This window comes from Barbus barbus, assembly GCF_936440315.1.
Source record: "Barbus barbus genome assembly, chromosome: 28".
Classification (NCBI taxonomy): domain Eukaryota; kingdom Metazoa; phylum Chordata; class Actinopteri; order Cypriniformes; family Cyprinidae; genus Barbus; species Barbus barbus.
In genome coordinates this window covers 19,837,782-19,855,215 of record NC_136756.1, presented here as the reverse complement: position 1 = coordinate 19,855,215, position 17,434 = coordinate 19,837,782, and the positions used below count along the sequence as shown (strand labels likewise).

The following is a 17,434-nucleotide window of genomic DNA, read 5'->3' as shown; positions in this document are numbered from 1 at the left end:
ACTTTCTCACGTCTGCTGAGGGTGACTTGAAACGGGAAGCCCTGGAATCACCTCACCAGACTGTCATCTCGCCCATGCCAAGATAGCTCTTAAAGGTGTACACAAATATTTGCTGAGTAGGCCTACATCCTTCAGAAAAGAAGAAGGTTAGAGTTCTGAGGCATAGGGTCTGTCTTTCATCTGTTAATACTCTCATTTCAATGCAGAATGGAAAGTGGACTGACTCTCAAGGGAGCACAGATCAACATCACTAGTCAAACAATGCAATTATATAAACTTCTTGCCTTTTTGTTGTTTCTCAACATTAATCTTGGGATTTCTTCTTTGATGCGAAATGTTGTGTGATGTAGCCTATTAGTATTCAGATAAACTCACATTTTGAGGGGAATTTGCAAAATTATTGGTTTGTTTTGACATTGATACGCAACATGTGCAACAAATGCTCATTTGATGGTCTACTAATGAACTGAAACGAACTGAACTGTATTACGGTGTTAATAACCAATGTAGCTATTTAAAAATAAATGGTTTGTTTGTTTGCGATACAGTGACGAATGTTTTTCAACCGTGAATTCTGTACACAGCAGAGATGGCAAAAGTACACACATCCTTTAGTCAAGTAGAAGTAAATACTCGTGTTTAAAAATGCTCTGGTAAAAGTAGAAGGACTGACTACACTTGTTTACTCAAGTTAAAGTAAAGAAGTATGGGGTCTGACATGTACTTAAGTAAAAAGTACCCATTACTACTACCCGTTTTAGTATCACGCTGGTAACTGGACCTCACGTCATATTGACACATTAATACAAAATACTATATAACTTACATTTAATATTACATTTAATATTGTTAGCTAATGAATGTATCATGACGGAACAACCACCATGTAGAACAGGGCAGGACTGGGACAAAATCTCAGGCAAGGAAATCTCACACTCATCCAGACCAACCCATACACCCACAACAAATTCTGAAACCACGGATAACCCCCCTTTTTTTTTTTTTTTTTTTTTTTTTTGTATGGCCAAATGGCCATCACATTAAAAAAAAAAAAATGTTTAAAACCTTGGGCTGGGGCCATGCAAAATAAGGTTCTCTATTTTCCTTTTCAGTCTCTTCATTTTCCATTATATCTATCTACATGTCACTTTGTGTGTTTACTTTTTTCACAAATTTTCTTGTACCTGTCACTTTTCCCATCAGCCATCTACTGTTATGAACAGAACTGTCTCCACCTTTTTGCAAACCAACCACCTCATTGTATTCTATTTGCAATAACATAACTTTATTTTAGTTCAATTTATAGCATCACATTATGACCATGTGTTGTTGTTCTATCTTATAATGATAGATAATAATAATAACAGTAGATAATAATGATGTCCTTTATCATACAGTATTTTGAGTGATGATAGTAGGCTAATTTATTTTAGTTTAGTTTAGAGTAGACTATTATTAATCATCTGGCTGCTACTGCTAAGAGTTGCTAGGAGTTTAATTCTTAACTAAATAAACAAACACAAAACTACAGCATATTTACAGATGAAACTGACCGCACTTGAAGTCATGAACTAATAAATAGTCAAGTAAAGTAGGGGAGAGCGGGGTCGAAAGTAACAAAGCGATTTTCTCAGAGCCCTGACTACATTTGCTTTCCAAGCTATGACAGCAGATTCAGCACGCAACCCTTGATGGAGCTGAGAAATATCACGTGATTTTGTCATTGTTTCCCGAGGTTAGGTCCAGAAAGCAGTTTTCGAGTACAATAAGTAAATTATGGAAGCAGTAATTTTTTCAAATTAATTGTGTTTCTCGTTTCATGTGTTTCACGTTCCTGTTGGGACGAAAGTAACACTTGTTACTTTTGTGCCCCCTACAGTGACAATACGTGTTTCTTTTGTCCCGCTGCAAGCTAATGTGTTGACTTTCTGTGTCTTGCATCATTTATTAAAACATGTTTATGTCCTATTATAGCAATAGAATATGCCAAGGCAAGAGTGAGGGTCAGAGGGACAGACAGAGGTCTGATTCAGCCAGATGTTCATGAGAGGGCGTTTCTGGACATAGGCTTATCTGTCAGGAAAATCAGCCTCAGGGCAGCTGCTATGCCACATTTACCTTAGTCATATTTAGGTTGTAGCTATACCTTAGCTTTTCCACCTCCACCTATGAATTTGCAGTGTTTCGATGTTTTTATGCACATTTTGAATGTATGCATACAAACAACTGGATGGAAACATGACTAGGCCTACTGTTACATTATGTTGAGAATTTATATTATGCTAATTTGATTTAATTTTCATATTGTTCAATCTATTAAAAATGTTTTATAAAAATGAATTGAATAAAAATAAACAAATAAGTATTTTAAACAATTCAAGTTTGTACAGTACAAACTTAAATTTAAAATGAATGTCATTTAATATTTTTTGCAAAGATAAAGGACAAAATATGTTTGCAGTTACATATTAACAAGGTCATAGTCATGTATTTAATAAAAACAAGAGTAACACGTGAAAATCTAGCTTGTATTGTTGTTACTTTTGTCCCAACCGACGGGGTCGAAACAAGTAACAATGTGCATCTTATGTTCAACGTGAAATTATACTTTTTATATTTGTACAAATTACCACCTGGTATTGATAGACAACACTTCTGAGTTATAGGCCACAGCAAAAATATATCTCTGTCTACAACATTATCTTTTTAAATTATGTTTTTCTGAAAAATGGTACTTTCGTCCCTGTTCTTCCCTACAGATACCAGACAAATCCACTTAAGTACAGTAACGAAGTATTTGTACTTCGTTACTTCCCATCTCTGGTACACAGTAATGCTAAATTGCAAATAATTTTTTCTTCGTTTGGAAGTAGCCTACATTTTTTAAATTAGAGCTTGTTTCTTTAGTCCTTCAGAAAAACGTCACAACTGCTGACAGTCTTTGAGCGCGCGATGATCGTTGCGAGCAAAATGTTTTTTTTTGTTTTTTTTTAAATGTCTGGCGTTTACATGGGTTTATAATAAATATATCGCTTTCAATTCCGAAACTTTTAGGTGCTTGTGCTGACCAATTAATCGCAACCAAGCTCGTTCCTTTTGCAGAAAACTATCTAGAGAGTTTTGGAGCATGACGTCAAATACGTTTGTCTACTGAGATCAGTAGCTATCTCTTGTTCAAAAGGACATTGTCCTGGACGTGACCTCAAAAAGAACTCATGGCATTGAACAACTAATGTGAGCTGTCATGCTTAATTGCACAATGAAATAGAGTAAATTTGAATGCAATTGAATTAAATCACAATTGTACTTTCCAAATACAAATATGAACGTCAGAACTAGCTACCTGTCTTAATGTTTTTTTTTTTTTTTTTAATTCCATGATTTACTGTAGTATAATGCTTCCTGTCCTATTGGCATTGAGTGTTGTGAAGAGATCGGTTGATTTGTGCCACAAACTTCATTACAGGGAACAGAGTCTCGTCTGTTCTCCTTCAGTCATTATGGCCAGTGGAGCTCTCTCTTAAAGCCCTGCTCAATTCTCTAATGAGGCCATTCTCTACCTTTCTCACTTGTCTTCTGAATCTCTGACAGGCTCTGAGCGCAAGCCAAAACCACAAGATAGAAGAGGTCCAGCCCCTTCCCAACAACCCCCTGCAGCAACACACGTCAGTCTAACCCAAACATTTGTACCTTTGATTTAGTTTATTATGTTTCACGGTCCGCTGAATGTTAGATGATCAATTTGAAGATGAGTTTTTCGAGAGCCCATCTGGAAAAACGCATCTTTTATATGACTAATGACTCCTCTCAGTGTCTAAAATAGCTTCCATACACACTGGTCAGCACAACGGCAGACATGACAAGCGTACAAACGTTGTACTATTGACAAATTCTTTGATTCCTACATTGACAAGAAAAGGTGGCAAATCCAAGTGGGTTTTTGTTCACACTTGGCCATTCTGGAAAAACACGTGAATTTTTAGACGGTATCTTGGCAACTCAGCCTTAGTCTGGCTATTGATATTCACAGTAGAAGCTTCCATCTCCTTTTCAGAACAATAGAAACCTTATGAGAATGAAGAAACCAAGTCTGTTAGGACAAATCTTCTCCCTCAGGCCCTGATGGACATTTGAGAGATTAGTGCAACTCTTGACACTATTTCTCGCAGTTTCAAAGATGAATGAGACAACATAAATTATTTAAAGGCATTTATTGAATAGAGTTTATCAACTGTTTATGGACTTTTAAAAGAATTTGCTTATGAAAGCAGCTATGTGCAAAAGTTACAACAGTCCCTTGAGGAGGTACACCATTGAGATTCCTGTCTTTTTGTCCCACTGTACTACATGAAGGGGCTCAAAAAGCTAGTTTGCTCATGGAGTTTGCTTTCAAAAATGATCTATTTACATTCTAATACAGCGCTTATATACAGAAGTTGGCAGTCAACGGTGTAGTGGTTATGAAAAAAGTGGCATTTATTAAAATTAGTGATAAATAACATTTGCCTGAGTAACAGACAAATACTCCTTACATTTTTGTTTTGCAAGTTTTCCTATTATATGAACAAGATGTGTTATTTGTGATCTGGTAGTATTCACTGCATTTCTGATCTCACAGAGTGTTTAGCTAAATATTTATACACTCTGAGCTATGTGTAAAATTCATAATTGTCTGTACAGAAAAGTAGAACTATGAATGTACATGTGAACATTCATTTGAATTTGACATTTGAATGTCAAAATTACAGTGACTTGAGTGGAGACCCTGGTGATATATTAAAGGGATAGTTCACGCAAAAATCAACATTCTGGCATCCTTTACTCCCCCTAATGTTGTTCCAACTCTGTATGATTTCCTTTCTTCTGTGGAACACAAAAGAGGATATAATGAAGAATTATTTTGTCCATACAATGAAAGTCAATGGGGTCCAAAACAACACAGGATCCCACTTAGCTTCCATTGTATGGACACAAACATGGATACATCTTACAAAATCTTCTTTTGTGTTCTACAGATGACAAAGGGTCAATGGTTTGAAATTACATGAAGGTAAGTACATTATTGGGCGAATTATCCTTTTAAGACTTTATAGGTACATTGAGCCATCCTGAGATATTATGGAATGAATCTTCAGACTTAGAATTTTAGATCTTAAAAACGTTTTTTTCCCACAAAGTTTGTATCAAAACCAAAATTGCAATTTGGCCTCAGATTTGTTGAACAATGCTAACTTGCTCCAACATGACAGTAAGAACTGCTAATGTAATGATGGCCATTTGTGGATAATGGGAAGAAGGTAGGTTGTAGGTTCCATGTCATCTCATGATGTCATCACTTGGGGACGGGATCCGCCTACTCAGCTGCCAATGGACAAGATGGTTGAACTGTCCTTGGCTTTGTCAAAAAAAATGGAGGACACGTCATTGGTGGTCTTGAGCTTTCCTTCAGTGATATTTTGGGTAGATGAAGAGTTGCTCGGTTGGCATTCTTCACAGCAGCAGCAGCAACAGTCCATGAAGGCCTGGCCCAGAGACTTGCACAAGCAAAGCAGCAGCACTGGTGTCACGGATGACTTAAAGAACAGAAAGAACTGGTTTATGAGGGCCAGAAGAGAAGTCACCTCCTCAGACACCTGGATGGGAGTGTACGCCAAAGTCAGGTTGCAAACGTTCTCGGGCAGTGTGCAGACACCATAAACCACCGCTAGAGCCATGACCGTGCAGTTGAGCTGCCGTTCGATTTGCTGAGCGTGCTGAAGCTTTTGTTTTTTGGATGGAGATCGCTCCTCGGGCCGCTTTGGAGAACTTCCGCTCCCACCGGATACATGGCAGGTGGCCAGCTGACAGAGCAGGGTGAAGACAACGGGTAGACAGAAGTAACAGCCGAAGTACCACCACATGCGTGCGTCGTGGTAGTTGATAACAAGAGAATAGATGGATTCGGGGAGATCTGGATATGGACTCATGATGCAGGTGTCCACTTGGTCACCCAGACCAGGTGGTGTCACCTGATGCAGCTGCCACAGGAGCAGCTCGGGAGCCGCCAGCACCATGGAACCAATCCACACCACCGCCAGCTTGGCCAGGACCTTCTGACAGCGCTCAACTCGTCGGGCCTTTGGCATGGAGCTTGTGGCAGCGTGGAAGCGGTCAATGCCCAAAGCACACAGACTGAAGGTTGTCACACCAAGAGAGGTTACCTGGAGGGTGTGCAAAAAAAAATCATTATTGCTATAATATATTTTAGTGTTTTTCATGATGTTTTTTCATGAGATACAGTAAAAATAAATGATTCAATTTGGGATGATTCATTTAGAAAACTAAAAAAAAAAAAATGCTACAAGTGAATGTATGACTACAAGTGAAAGTATGAATAATGTATATACATCTGAGACTTGATGTGTAATATTGCTATTAAATTATTTTACATTTGAAAATGTTACTAAATCACTAGCTCTCTTAAAGTTAATATTACTAGATAAACTTTAAGTGCACATTAGATGATGACAAAGGTAATCAATATGTTAAAATAAGGGGAAATGCACAATTAAATTGATTAATAATGATAAATAAACAATCTGTAACATTGCCAAATAATATATAATCAATATGGAGCCAAAACATTGTGCGTCCCTCTTGATTGTCATAAATAGTAATCATAGATTTACATATAGATTTGTAAGCATTTTAGGTGACTACTATATGGGTGTTTATAATTGTTAATTCTGTGTTTTTTATGAAAACATTAACGTTAAAATTAAAAGGTTATGTTACATGGTCTGTAGTGTTTGAAATCCAGAATACTGTGTCAGTCTGAAGTTTCTGTTAAAGAAATATTGGCACTATCTAAACTTTGGCCACATTTTCAATATAATTTTCAGGTAATTTAGGCCATGAGAAATTGATCAAGATTAAATGTAAACTTGACACTATGCCTTAGAAGGGCCTCACCTCTATGTAAGGCACAACTCTGCAGGAGAAATCTCCCAGCAGCCTCTTATTGGTCAGTTCGTTAAAGACCACCACAGGCAGACAGAAGCACAGCACCAGAAAATCCCAAAAAGCCAAACTTGCAAGAAAGTAGTTCCATGCGCTCCTCATGAAGTAATTTTGCCACACAATGCACATTACTGCCAGATTACCCACGACGCCAAAGGCAAACACCACAAAAGCCAGAAAGAGAATCCCATAAGCGCTGTAAGAGCGGTCAGTAATGGGAAACAAAGGATTGTGGATTTTTGTGATGCTCCTTTTTGTTGGACTGCTATTAGGAACCTGTTCAGCAGTCACATCAGTGCTGTTTCCATTTTCAGCCAGTGAGGAATTGACCATCTCTGTGAAGGGCAAAGGACTTGTAGTTTGTGTGTCCATGGATCCTTTATCTTCATCTTCCACTTCGAGCACTTCTTGCTGTGTGCTTTCTTGTGAATCATGTTGATTAAAACTATCCTCCTCAACAGGTGTCGTGTCTTGACTTCCACTTTTTGCTTCTGAAGCACAAGCACTCAGAAGCAAAGCCAGTGTCATAAGATAAATCAATTTATAATCTTGTATCCCCATCTTCAAGGCAAAGTCCAGTAATATTCAAGTCAGAGAAAATTGCTTCAAAATCAGTAACTAAAAACAGGGAGCAGAAGCTGAGGTAGAGACCCTGGTGAAGGCACTGCTGCAGTTTGGGATCCCTTGTGCCAAAAGGCTCTGTTTTCTGCAGTCCTGTAGACCAGAGAGCAGCTCTCTTATCAAAGCTATGGATGGCTGCTCCCTCTCAATAGGGGTCTATGGAGTCACACCCCCTTTTGCTGCTCTCCCTCATTGACTGATGGGTGTGATTGCCCTCTGCTGGCATTAAAATGCTGTTTTAAAGCATTATAATTCACTGAACTGAGAGTTTTTAACATCACTATTAAAGTGAAAGAAATTAAACTAGTTTTCAAGCTGTGGCAAATTAAAGAGATGAAACAAAATGCATAAATGCACATACTACCAGAAGTGTGGAATAAATGAGATTTGAAACAAATCTCTTGTTCTCACCAAGGCTTTAATATCTTTTAAACCGCAATTTATTCCTGTGGTTTCAGCATCTATTACTCCAAGAGTCATATGATTCTTCAGAAATCATTCTAATATGCCAATTTGGTAATCATTCTTAATACATTTTTGCTGCATTATTTATTTATTTTTATTTTTTGGAAACAGCTGAACAGTATTTTTGTTTACAGTGATGCAGCCTGGCAGACATAGGTTAAAAAGCTGGCTAGACGACAATCCTTTAAAGATGACATGACTGAAGTTATCATGTCTGAATGGGTTAGAAGATTGGATTGCTTCCAGAAAAGATTAGATTGCGTTAGATTAAAATGGAAAAAGAAAACATGCATGTGTAAAAAAGACATCTCTATGTCTGTATTTAATCTCAATCAGCATGATATCTTGTATGAATACATTACCTTTGAAAATGTGTTGTTGTTTTTTTTGCTGCAGTTCCTGCCTTGGTCTGGGGAGGCCGCAGGTTTTGAAACAAAAAGATGGCAATGGCCCTTCACAGACCACGAGTATTAAAATGTGTAATACATGTTAAGTGCCAAAATGTGTCAGCTACAAGCTTTCAGAATCCTTCTCTTGGAGTTAACAGTTTGCATATGTATAATGCTTAGTAAAGCAACACTAACAACATACGTGTGACATGCTGCTAGTGATTCAGAAATGTCTTCCTTCTCTTTGTGCAATGTATTTGCATGACATCATTCATTAAATTTTAAATATGTCTAATACTGAAATCCATTAGCTAACCAATGATATTCACATGCAGAACGCTAAGTTTGTTAGCTCAAGATTATTTGCTCTAGATAGGCCCACAGTATATGACTTAAAATAAGCTGATGTCACGAATATTATTCTCTGTGATATTTGTTCTTAATGTCTGCACAGCCAATGGTTCTCATGGAAATTTCTAATGTACTGTAACAGTTGTGTGTGTGTGACTGTAATTAATAGATTGTATACTATATACATTAAAATGTAAGATACTCTGCATAAGTGTCATCACACAATTCTTTGCAAGAGTCACAGCATACATGGCTGCTAAAACCAGAAATGTGATGCTTCATGGGCAGTACGGGTTACGAAACAGGAAGGAGTGGAACATTTACACATTTTGTGAGTATGTGTGGTGGATAGATTATCTTCTATATGGATGATATTATCTCTAGGCCCTACACTCACATGCATGCAAAAAGCATAAAAGATTAACAACAAATCATCTTCTAAATACTAGGATCCCATCCACATCAGTCAGAGTTATGCGTGCACATAAACCATCCTTTTTTTATCCAAGATAAAAATAAATAAATATTATATATATATATATACTGTATATGCATACACTGTATTTATATTGTCATAATATTTGGTTACTATATATTTAAAGTTGAATAGTTGAAAATGAAATGTGTAAAATTTACTCACCCTCAGGCTATCCTAGACAAATTTGTTTCTTCATTGGAAGAGATTTGGATAAATTTAGCCTTACATCACTTGCTCACCAATTGATCCTCTGAAGTGAATGGGTGCCGTCAGAGTGAGAGTACAAAAAGCTGATAAAAACATCACAATAATCCACAAGTAATCCACACCACTCCAGTCCATCAATTAAAATGTGTGAAGTGAAAAGATGCAAGTTTCATTTTTGGGTGAACTACTATTTTAAATATGAATCCTATCATTATAATGATATGCAATCACATCACAAAATTACTGCAAAACCATAACATGTAAAATCTAAGTGCTTTAAGATATCTGATACCAACAGGAAATGTCATCTAATACTAATGAGGGCATCATTAGTGGTTACTCTGAGAGACTTTTTCTGTGTTTTACTCTGCTCCATTTACAGGAAATGCATGATGTTTCATATCTGAGAAAAATGCTGATGCTAAAGGCGTTTCGATTTTTCATTAAAATGACAGCGTTTCTGAACTTAACAAATTAACTCAACAAACTGATGTTTTAAAACTGCCAGAGAACATGTTTTGTGATAATATAGTTTTCCTACTGTTTGATAAGTGGGCTGAAGCGTTGTAGACGTCTCCCTGTGTCAATAAGGATATGAGGAACAAACTACAGTAGGTAAAGCTGTAGGATCCTTTGGTCATGTGGCTTAAGTGAGCATAGCATGCACACACACTTCCTAGTTAACACTTTTTTTTGTCTTTCTGACTCTCAGTTGTTATTTGGCTCATTTTTGAAGTGATTACTTTTGAATGTTTGTAATATGTAGTCAGTTATGGCTCGTGCAAGTTTTCGTCAGTCTCACCTGACTGTCTGTTAACAGTCATTAATATGCAGTCAGCCAAAATCTGTGTATGACCTTGCCCTTATAGGGAGATCTGAGCTAAAAGTGAGATTTAACGAACCAACGGAGGGTAGCAAAGAACCTGTAAAATACTGGGTTTGGAGATTATGTGAATATAAAAATATTTCCAAATGAGGCCATAGCTAAGGGTAGAAACAAAACCTTCTATGGTGTCAGAAATGTTGCTGTGGTTGCATGTGATGTATTCACTGACTGAAGCGCTAATTAGAAAAGAGTCAGCATTTAGAAAAGCCACCACTTTAGTTATTGTATATTGAATAATAACTGTAAGGTTAAAAGCTTGCTAATGTGCAAAGTGGTTTTAATGTAATTTCAGGACCCCAGATCTGAGAAGGTTGTTCTGTGACTTCAGCAACATGTTTTACTTGTGCGCCAACATTCCCAAAAATGCAAGTACTTACTCAACTGGAGTTTTCACATTTTAATCCAAAACATGGGGTTGCAGAAGGAGAGAGAGTGGTAAAGTCGTAATAAACTTCTAATTGACTTTCAGCGCCAGCCAGCAATGCAAATCCAGCCACAATTGCATCCCATCTCTCCTGAAGCTTGATTTGAATGCAAAATTGCCTGGACATCCATTTTGAATACGTGGAAACACAGCTCGACATTTAGAGCAAGTACTTGTGCACAGATGTGATTTTGCATGTCACAGATTTTGCGTAGGTATCGTTTTGCTGATGGTGGTTTTTCCATGGCTCCTTATTGCGAATGATCGTTTTATATACCAACTTGACATACTGTGACCTTTTTATACATAAATGAATGGAAAGATGGATTGCACCTTTCTCAACTGTGAATCTCTCAGCATAAACCACAACACATCAAAGTGTGAAACTCTTTTGCTGTAGTAACTGTCAGTACTACATCCAAGAATATAGAGCTGCTGGAGTATCAAGCCTTCATTATTTCCATTATGCACAAAGACTTGGTGGATATGACTAAAAAACATATGCTGAAGCTGAACTGACCTGTCAAAACGAAAATAAAATTAGATGTGCATCTATATTTAAACCAAAAGCCCCATTGTATTGTGTTGCTGAATATCATGTTTTGTCTTATGAACTAAAGCAGGAAATTCAGTCCAAGTTTATAAAATGAGAGGTTGGGTGGGTCTGTTTTTATAGAAGCCTGTACAGCTTTCTCATAGAGGAACCTTCTCATACTCTGACCCTTAACATTTAATTTTGTTTTTGAAACATAACGCTAGGCAGATTATTTATTAGATTCAACTATATGACACATTTTTACACAAATATATTATAAACGGTACACAGGTGGGCCTATGACGTTTTAAAATAATCGCGCCAAATGGCTCATATTCTAACAAAAAGAGCTGTCTGTCCAGAAGTGTTATTGATTGTTTTAGCTTTCTCTTTCTGTCAGGGCTCTCTGTTGCAATGTGGCGAGAGTGTTAGCGACTAGCGAGTCTCATCTGTATTCTTCCACGCGGTGCCTCCCCTGCAGGCGTGTTTTGACTTGACAAAGTTACGCGTGCTTCCTGGTTTGAAGCACTATGACCTCAGGTAGGCTACGCCGCAAAACTCCAACGACGAGTCACTTCTGCTTCTCGGACCTCTGCGCTCGACATTCCCAGCTGCACATCCAACCGATTAACTTTTGTAGGTTTTCTTTCCTTTGCACGTTTTCCAACTCTACCGGGATGCATTTATACTTCAACTGTGGGTGAAGCGCATGCCTACACCCGCTTTATATCAGGAAGAGTTTGTAAGAAAAGTGTCCGGGCTCCTCAAGATCAGACTGAAGCATCCAGACTCCTGCGTGCTGTAAATTGCAAAGATGTCTGATTCAGCGTCCAGTTTTCTGCATATAGGGGATGTTGTCTCCCTGTATGCAGAAGGAACTGTCAATGGCTTTATAAGCACACTGGGGTAAGTGTTTTCTTTCATTGACTTCTCTGTCTTTCTGCCTGCCTTCACCTCAGCCCAAGACCCTGCACAAAATACAGTTTTATGTTCATTTAAAACGCAGTAAATCATAGCCATCATTGTGTAATTTAATTTCTCATCAGTTGTTTATTTTTCAATAAAATGATTGGCGTTCTAGTCTTGAGAACTCAAGCTTTGTTCTTTTTCTTTGCTAGTTGGGTGTACTGTGGCTTTCTTGTACTCTGAGCTTTGATGTGTTTTGAGTTTATGGGTTGCAAAAAGATCGAGAGCTGCACACAGGTGTGCAGTTAACTGCCTAGAATCATAATTTGATTCACATTTTGATTGATAGGCAGGCTGTCAGACAATTATATATACTGTAAATATGTCCATGTATATTTTATATATATATATACACACACAGGTCCTTCTCAAAAAATTAGCATATTGTGATAAAGTTAATTATTTTCTGTAATGTACTGATAAACATTAGACTTTCATATATTTTAGATTCATTACAACACAACTGAAGTAGTTCAAGCCTTTTATGGTTTTAATATTGATGATTTTGACATACAGCTCATGAAAACCCAAAATTCCTATCTCAAAAAATTAGCATATTTCATCCGACCAATAAAAGAAAAGTGTTTTTAATACAAAAAAAGTCAACCTTCAAATAATTATGTTCAGTTATGCACTCAATACTTGGTCGGGAATCCTTTTGCAGAAATGATCAATGCGGCGTGGCATGGAGGCAATCAGCCTGTGGCACTGCTGAGGTGTTATGGAGGCCCAGGATGCTTCGATAGCGGCCTTAAGCTCATCCAGAGTGTTGGGTCTTGCGTCTCTCAACTTTCTCTTCACAATATCCCACAGATTCTCTATGGGGTTCAGGTCAGGAGAGTTGGCAGGCCAATTGAGCACAGTAATACCATGGTCAGTAAACCATTTACCAGTGGTTTTGGCACTGTGAGCATCTTCATCTCATAAAGCTTTTCAGCAGATGGAAGCATGAAGTGCTCCAATCTCCTGATAGCTAGCTGCATTGACCCTGCCCTTGATAAAACACAGTGGACCAACACCAGCATCACTGACTGTGGGTACTTGACACTGGACTTCAGGCATTTTGGCATTTCCCTCTCCCCAGTCTTCCTCCAGACTCTGGCACCTTGATTTCCGAATGACATGCAAAATTTGCTTTCATCCGAAAAAAGTACTTTGGACCACTGAGCAACAGTCCAGTGCTGCTTCTCTGTAGCCCAGGTCAGGCGCTTCTGCCGCTGTTTCTGGTTCAAAAGTGGCTTGACCTGGGGAATGCGGCACCTGTAGCCCATTTCCTGCACACGCCTGTACACGGTGGCTCTGGATGTTTCTACTCTAGACTCAGTCCACTGCTTCCGCAGGTCCCCCAAGGTCTGGAATCGGTCCTTCTCCACAATCTTCCTCAGGGTCCGGTCACCTCTTCTCGTTGTGCTGCATTTTCTGCCACACTTTTTCCTTCCCACAGACTTCCCACTGAGGTGCCTTGATACAGCACTCTGGGAACAGTCTATTCGTTCAGAAATTTCTTTCTGTGTCTTACCCTCTTGCTTGAGGGTGTCAATGATGGCCTTCTGGACAGCAGTCAGGTCGGCAGTCTTACCCATGATTGCGGTTTTGAGTAATGAACCAGGCTGGGAGTTTTTAAAAGCCTCAGGAATCTTTTGCAGGTGTTTAGAGTTAATTAGTTGATTCAGATGATTAGGTTAATAGCTCGTTTAGAGAACCTTTTCATGATATGCTAATTTTTTGAGATAGGAATTTTGGGTTTTCATGAGCTGTATGCCAAAATCATCAATATTAAAACAATAAAAGGCTTGAACTACTTCAGTTGTGTTGTAATGAATCTAAAATATATGAAAGTCTAATGTTTATCAGTACATTACAGAAAATAATGAACTTTATCACAATATGCTAATTTTTTGAGAAGGACCTGTATATAGTCAGGACAAAACAAACTCTTTGGGTTTTATACAGAACTTAAGAAAAATCCATTCAAACAGCTTCATTTGATGTCCATGCTCTTAAATAAAAACACAATTTACATTTATAATGAAGCCTATAGTATAGAATTGAAAGTGAGAGACCTTTTTAGCCTTATTCGCACTGTATGAACTTTTCAGCCCAAACCTTACTGTTGTTTTAATGTCAGGAGGAAATACCACCCTTGTTTTGGATCCATGCCAGAAGCAAGAAAAAAAGATGGAGACAGTCATCTTAAAAAGCAAATGTTTTGCAGGAATGGCTCTCTGAAACGGCATTCAGAAGTGTCCAAGGTTTTTCCTTGGACTATTTCAGCCATTCAGGCTCAACGAGTGTCTTATTGTACTGGCGTGGCAACTTATAAACACATTTTAACCTGTTTCTTAGAAACCCTCAAAGGCTGTTTGCAGTTTCAGGCTACTCTAGGGGTATTATTGAGTAGGACTGGATATATAATATAACATAAGTAGACCTTAAAGGCATTTTGGCTGAGCATCGACCTTATGATTTAAAGTATTTAGCAGGATGGCCACCAGAAGTCTGTAGAAACTAAGAAATTCATGTTCCAGGCCAGGACTGAAGCTCTTTTGCATCTTTATGACCGCTGATACCGGTGTGCCTCTTGAAGGCTTTTGAAGAATCATTTTATTGAGATGACTCTGTGTGTTTACCTTCCCAGGCTGGTGGATGATCGTTGTGTCGTGGAGCCAGCAAGTGGAGACCTAGACAACCCTCCCAAAAAATTCAGAGGTATTTTATAAATAAAATTAAAATTTGAAATAATCTTTCACACAGCTAAATGAAGTTCCAGAATGATTATTACATACTGTAGCTCTTTGGAAGTCTTGATCCTGATTGGTAAGTTGTGCTTACAACTTTTGCGGTCCCCAGAGAGAAATTCAAAATAAGAAGACGTGTTGTATTTTAGTTAAATATGCTACTTAACTAATCCGAATAATAACTTGGATTGCAGATTAATCATAATATATGAAGAAATATTATATTGTTCCAGTGTTTGTCTGGTTGCGAGGCCAATTGTTTTCTAAATGTAATGAACTAAACGTAATAAATTTTTTTCGGTGCAAATCTATTTCATGTCTACACAGTATATCAAATTATTTGGTAAGAAGCAATATAATAATGTTGTTTGTTTTTTATTTAAGTTTCATTTATGTTTTTAACCTAATATTTATATTTTATTTTTATTTCAGCTTTAATTCAATTTAATGAATTTTTTATGGCTTTCAGCTACAAGAGTGGTACAGTCAGTCATTTCACAAATGTGAAAAAGTGAAACATAGCATGTAAAATACGTATGGCTGGTTTTGAGTTACCTGGTATTGCTAGGTTATATTTACTTTAGTCCTGTTGAGCAAGCTGCTATTTACGTTAGTGTTGGTTTGTTGGTAACTAACTGGGTCAACAATGCAGTGAAGTAACCTCAAACCATAAACCCTCCAGCCCATTTAGATCAGATCTGATATGCAGATGAGACAAAAGTTTAGTTGAGATCAAATGTGAGCGAATACAAAATTAGTTTTTCCTGTTTCCTGTGAAAATCCAAAGCAAATTTTAAATATTTATTTTATTCTTCCCCAAAATTCAGTATTTTTCTCAAAATTTGGTCTCTCAAGAACATTGTCTACAATTGTTTTAAATTTATTTATTTATTTTCCAAAAACAGACACACAAACAGTTACTTTTTTTATTTTGTGAATCTAGACTGCCTCTTTAAGGTTTATCCCATGAACCGATATTCTGCCCAAAAACAGTTCTGGAAGGCTAAACAGGCAAAACATGAGAAGGATAAGATTGGAGACATGGTGCTTCTTCAGAAATTGCAAGTAAGTCACAAACAATTTTATTGAATTTAAATCATCGACAGAATCCACCTTTGGTTTTTAATTACAGCTGAAAAGGAATCTGATGTATTTAATCTGCTTGCTGGGACACATTTCATATGATGATTGACATTAGAGCTTCTTGCAGTTACTCATTTGTTTTTTTTTGGTTCGTACCAAAGCATGCAGCTAATTTGGAACAAAAGCAGAATGAGGCCGAGAACAAAAAGGTCCATGGGGATGTGGTAAAATACGGCAGTATCATTCAGGTGAGAATCTGCATTTAGTAAAATGACACCTGTTAATTAGTTGCTGATGCAGTCAATGTGATCCAATGTTTTGTTTTTTTTATGGGTTGTTTGTCTATAAATACATCTTTGCTGAATGTTTGTTGTTTTTTAATATTTCACATCAGAAAGGTTTCCCTCTACATTTCTTCAGGACATCATTACTCCATTTAATAATTCTGTTAAAACGTACAAAATCAAGGTTTTGTAAGGTTATGTAAAGCTCTATCAAACAGCTGTCTATTCCCGACAGCTAGACTTAAGTGTAAAACCATTTAATCCCTTATATAGAGGAGTAGAAATGTGCAGTTCTGTGACGTAAACCTTGTTTCTAGAAACAAAAGATTAAGAGTTATCCTAGTCACCCAATGTAATCATGCATTTCATTCAAGATTCAAGGTGCAACACCAACTATGGACTCTAAAAAGAGTTATTATATGACTTTTAGCTGTTAAAAAAAGATGCTTCTGTAATATGGGGACATTGGGAATTGACTGGATCTTGAAAATTGGGTGGTCATTTTCAAAATAGATCAATGTAATTGGCTGGACAAGGTCTGTATTTGACATTTGGAGCTGGGTGAGTAATATTAGCAATGAATGAAATGAAAGATAACGCAGACAGATATTTGGTTCTTTGGAATAACATACATCACTGAATCTTGCACAGTATGTGTATTAATAAACTAAACAAAGTCACTTATGATTTTATGTTGACTTATGTAGACATGCTGTGTTTGTTAATGGGGTCACAACTATTCCTTTATCTGAGTCAGAAAGGCAAAAAAGAAATGTGTTTCCTCCCTGTTAGTGACGTCAGCTACAGATAATTGCCTACAGCAATGCCACACTATAGGAAACGGTGCCTTTTCCTGTTAGTATAGGGTATCCTAAAATAAAAAAGAGCTTCTCATATCCAGTGATTCCTTTGGGTTAAAGCTGTTTCTTAATAAACCAGCCAACGTGCTTTTTTTTTCTTTTCTTTTTTCACTGAAATAACGTAGTCTTTAGGAATTGTTGAATAGTT

At 37.3% G+C, this 17,434-nt stretch overlaps 2 protein-coding genes across 2 annotated transcripts in view; one reads left to right on the top strand and one right to left on the bottom strand.

Annotated features, from left to right (window-relative positions):
* Nucleotides 1–4,202: 4,202 nt before the first annotated feature.
* On the bottom strand, nt 4,203–7,741 carry LOC306848387 (G-protein coupled receptor 37-like 1). Its single transcript, XM_079382900.1, has 2 exons — nt 6,952–7,741; nt 4,203–6,200 (listed from the first exon to the last, which is right to left on the bottom strand). The coding sequence occupies exons 1-2, from the start codon at nt 7,558–7,560 to the stop codon at nt 5,358–5,360; spliced, it is 1,452 nt and encodes a 483-aa protein (XP_079239026.1). The 5' UTR covers nt 7,561–7,741; the 3' UTR covers nt 4,203–5,357.
* A 4,131-nt stretch (nt 7,742–11,872) lies between these two features.
* LOC306848382 (inositol 1,4,5-trisphosphate-gated calcium channel ITPR3-like) overlaps nt 11,873–17,434 on the top strand; it is a 34,126-nt gene continuing 28,564 nt past the window's right edge. Inside the window, exons 1-4 of the mRNA XM_079382894.1 lie at nt 11,873–12,261; nt 14,960–15,030; nt 16,003–16,124; nt 16,304–16,390. Coding sequence (XP_079239020.1) covers nt 12,170–12,261; nt 14,960–15,030; nt 16,003–16,124; nt 16,304–16,390 — 372 coding nt within the window. The 5' untranslated portion in view covers nt 11,873–12,169. The remainder of the gene's footprint in view (nt 12,262–14,959; nt 15,031–16,002; nt 16,125–16,303; nt 16,391–17,434) is intronic.

Coding starts and splice junctions, on each gene's coding strand:
- LOC306848387 (XM_079382900.1), bottom strand. CDS start 7,560: ATGGGGATACAAGATTATAAATTGATTTATCTTATGACACTGGCTTTG. Junction 6,201..6,951: donor GAGTTGTGCCTTACATAGAG/GTGAGGCCCTTC, acceptor CACACCCTCCAG/GTAACCTCTCTTGGTGTGAC.